The 2500-nt window shown below is 39.0% G+C and overlaps 1 protein-coding gene across 4 annotated transcripts in view; it reads right to left on the reverse strand.

Annotated features, from left to right (window-relative positions):
- Positions 1 to 2500, reverse strand: part of LOC137996962 (intersectin-1-like) — a 71640-nt gene that overhangs the window by 36891 nt on the left and 32249 nt on the right. For 2 of the 4 annotated variants that reach the window (XM_068842622.1, XM_068842621.1), the window contains 2 exons: positions 1456 to 1556; positions 1 to 123 (listed from right to left, as the gene is read on the reverse strand). The exon at positions 1 to 123 is cut by the window's left edge and continues 41 nt beyond it. In XM_068842622.1, the coding sequence (XP_068698723.1) occupies positions 1 to 123; positions 1456 to 1556 (224 nt within the window). Of the gene's footprint in view, positions 124 to 1455; positions 1563 to 2500 lie in introns of all 4 variants that reach the window. The other 2 variants (XM_068842620.1, XM_068842619.1) reach the window with 1 other exon arrangement.

Here is a 2500-nt window from a genome sequence, read left to right on the forward strand (position 1 = left end):
CTTGTTGTCCATTACAGATTCCTTCCCACCATTCACCCTCATCTTTGTAAACTTTGATTGTATCTCCTTCTTTGAAGCTCAGGTCACCAACCTCTCCAGTGTAACTGTACAGTGCGAGACACTCTGAATTCAAAAGAACGATAAATACATACATTTTATTCGATGGTTAAACATAATACGCGCGGATATTTTGCGAGCAAAATGAGCAAAATGTCCGCGAGTATTATGTTAAACCATCGAATAAGAGATTTATTATTCCACTACAAAAAGGTGTTACTTTGCTTCAATTTTATTTGGTTAGAGTGTTTCTAAAATAAATCCAAACTCTGTCCTTGAGGGCGCTTGCGAACGATGTAAACAGCACAGAAAGCTAGCCAAATGTCCTACATTTGATTGTATAAACGAAACGACGAGTGACAAGCGATGCCAAGCTAAATTCTCAGGTTTTGTATCGTGTTGAAAACAACTTCTTTCATTGAAGAACTCCCGTTCCGTCCGTATTTGCTCTGTTCTAAACCGGTCAAACCGGGACGTACTACAGTGTATACTATTACCGTCTCACATTTTTCGCATTTTCTTGACCAAATATGGTAAAATGGCGTAATAGTGGAATAGTAATAACGATTAATTCGGCTACCTGTGCAAAGTTAAACAATAGAAAGCATGTGCAAACAATTCAGGATTAGTGCACTTAATTTACTATCCCCTTAGGAGCTTTCCATGGCCAACGAAACATATGATAGAAATCTACTGAATCTCATCTGATGGAGGCAGACCAGTTGTCTATTTACGGTTGGTACTTTAAAGTACATGCCCTATTTACCAGGGAAGAGGTGCGGTTTAAGTTCTGTTCAGGTGGCTGTACGGGAAGCGACATTGTCTAACGACTTTACAAAAGAAGGCGAGTGATGAAGATAAAAATAATTTGGCGAACTACGTTGCGGAAACACTAAATTTTCAAAGTACCTTGGCTCCAGATAAAACCACTACGTCAGTCAAAAAAAAAAGAAGACAATTTGAAATTACAAATTTATCAGAAAGTGGAGCTGAGAAATAGGGCAGGAACCCGCGGCCCTTCTTTACTGGTTCAGGAGCTATGCCACTTACCACAAGCTCATTACCTTGAAGCGTTTTAACTCTGGTTCAGAGCTGGGGTGTTTTTTGAGTTTAAAAATTTCCTTATTTGGATATAACGCAGCTCGCGCATTTTCCCGCGCGTGCAGCCTCGATCTTATTTTTGTCCATATTTGGGCATAAAATTGGTGTCCTAAAATCCCGACTTTGTTCCAAGTCGGAACAACGCTTCAACTCTTACACGCTTCAACGTCATGTGCTTCTGCACTTACTTATAGGACACTTGTGAGAGCAAGGCCATTGCAGTCTAATTGTGTTCATTGCATTCAAGGCCGTTAATGAAAACCATGTTTAGAAAGAATACTGTACCATGTCACCTACCAAACAGAGTTGCCGGCACGATGGGTTTTGTTTCAGGTGCAGAAAGAGGCGTCTCTGTTTGAATCTTAGTTGATGTTTCATTAGCCACTGTTTCGCTGGTGCTACCACTTTGTGACACAAAGAAAAAACAAAAAAATGATCAACTAATTATCATGCTTTAACAGAGATGTATCCAGAGTGAGTTATTGCGTCCTGGGACGCACTCGTTTTCCTTTTGGACGCATAGAATATGGAACAAAGGGTCCAATTGGACGCAGAAACAAAACAGAATATTTATGCAAATTACAAACGCCTGGAAAAACATACGAACGGCGTATTTTATAAGGAAATTGAACATTCCCATTTCTCACAACGGAGAAATGTTCGAGTTCCTTAAAGGGGCTAGGTCACGCTATTTTAGGCATTTTCAGCACTGATCGAATGGTCATAGAATTAACTAAAATATCAAAATAACTGTTCAAAACTATAGAAGAACTCTAACAAAACACAGGGAAGCCAAGAAGGGACATGGATGGACAAAACTGGAGAGGATTGAAATGAATTGAGTTTGGGTAAATTTGAAAAACGTTGGCCCACCTTTTTTCAAATTTATATCAGTCTATATCAAAATGTCATTTACAAAGCTTGAAAATCATTCTCAGTTGTTATGTGGCCGTGATTTTGCAAATGAAAGACTCTTGCTCTGCCAATATGACGTTTAGAGCTCATAATTAAAAAAATTAAACAAAATTACCTAAAATAGCGTGACCTAGCCCCTTTAAATTTCAAGGTAAGCCGTTATTTTCGGGTTTTTGTAGTCGAATGATTTCATTTTGTCAACCATTACGTCCAGCTTGAGATTGCCACGTGTTGCGTGACATGCATGATCTGAGCTGTTTTTTAGGCGAGACAATCGGCGACACTTTCTATCTGCCGCCTGTGATAATAAAACATTTCAGTCGAAGTTCAGTTTGTTGCATGCTTTCCAAGCGAATTTCAAGCATTAGTTCGCTTATCGAGAGCGAAATGACACAGAATTCAACGACGAAGTATGTTAAATTTTTGT

The sequence above is a fragment of the Montipora foliosa genome, chromosome 3, assembly GCF_036669935.1.
Source record: "Montipora foliosa isolate CH-2021 chromosome 3, ASM3666993v2, whole genome shotgun sequence".
Lineage (NCBI taxonomy): Eukaryota > Metazoa > Cnidaria > Anthozoa > Scleractinia > Acroporidae > Montipora > Montipora foliosa.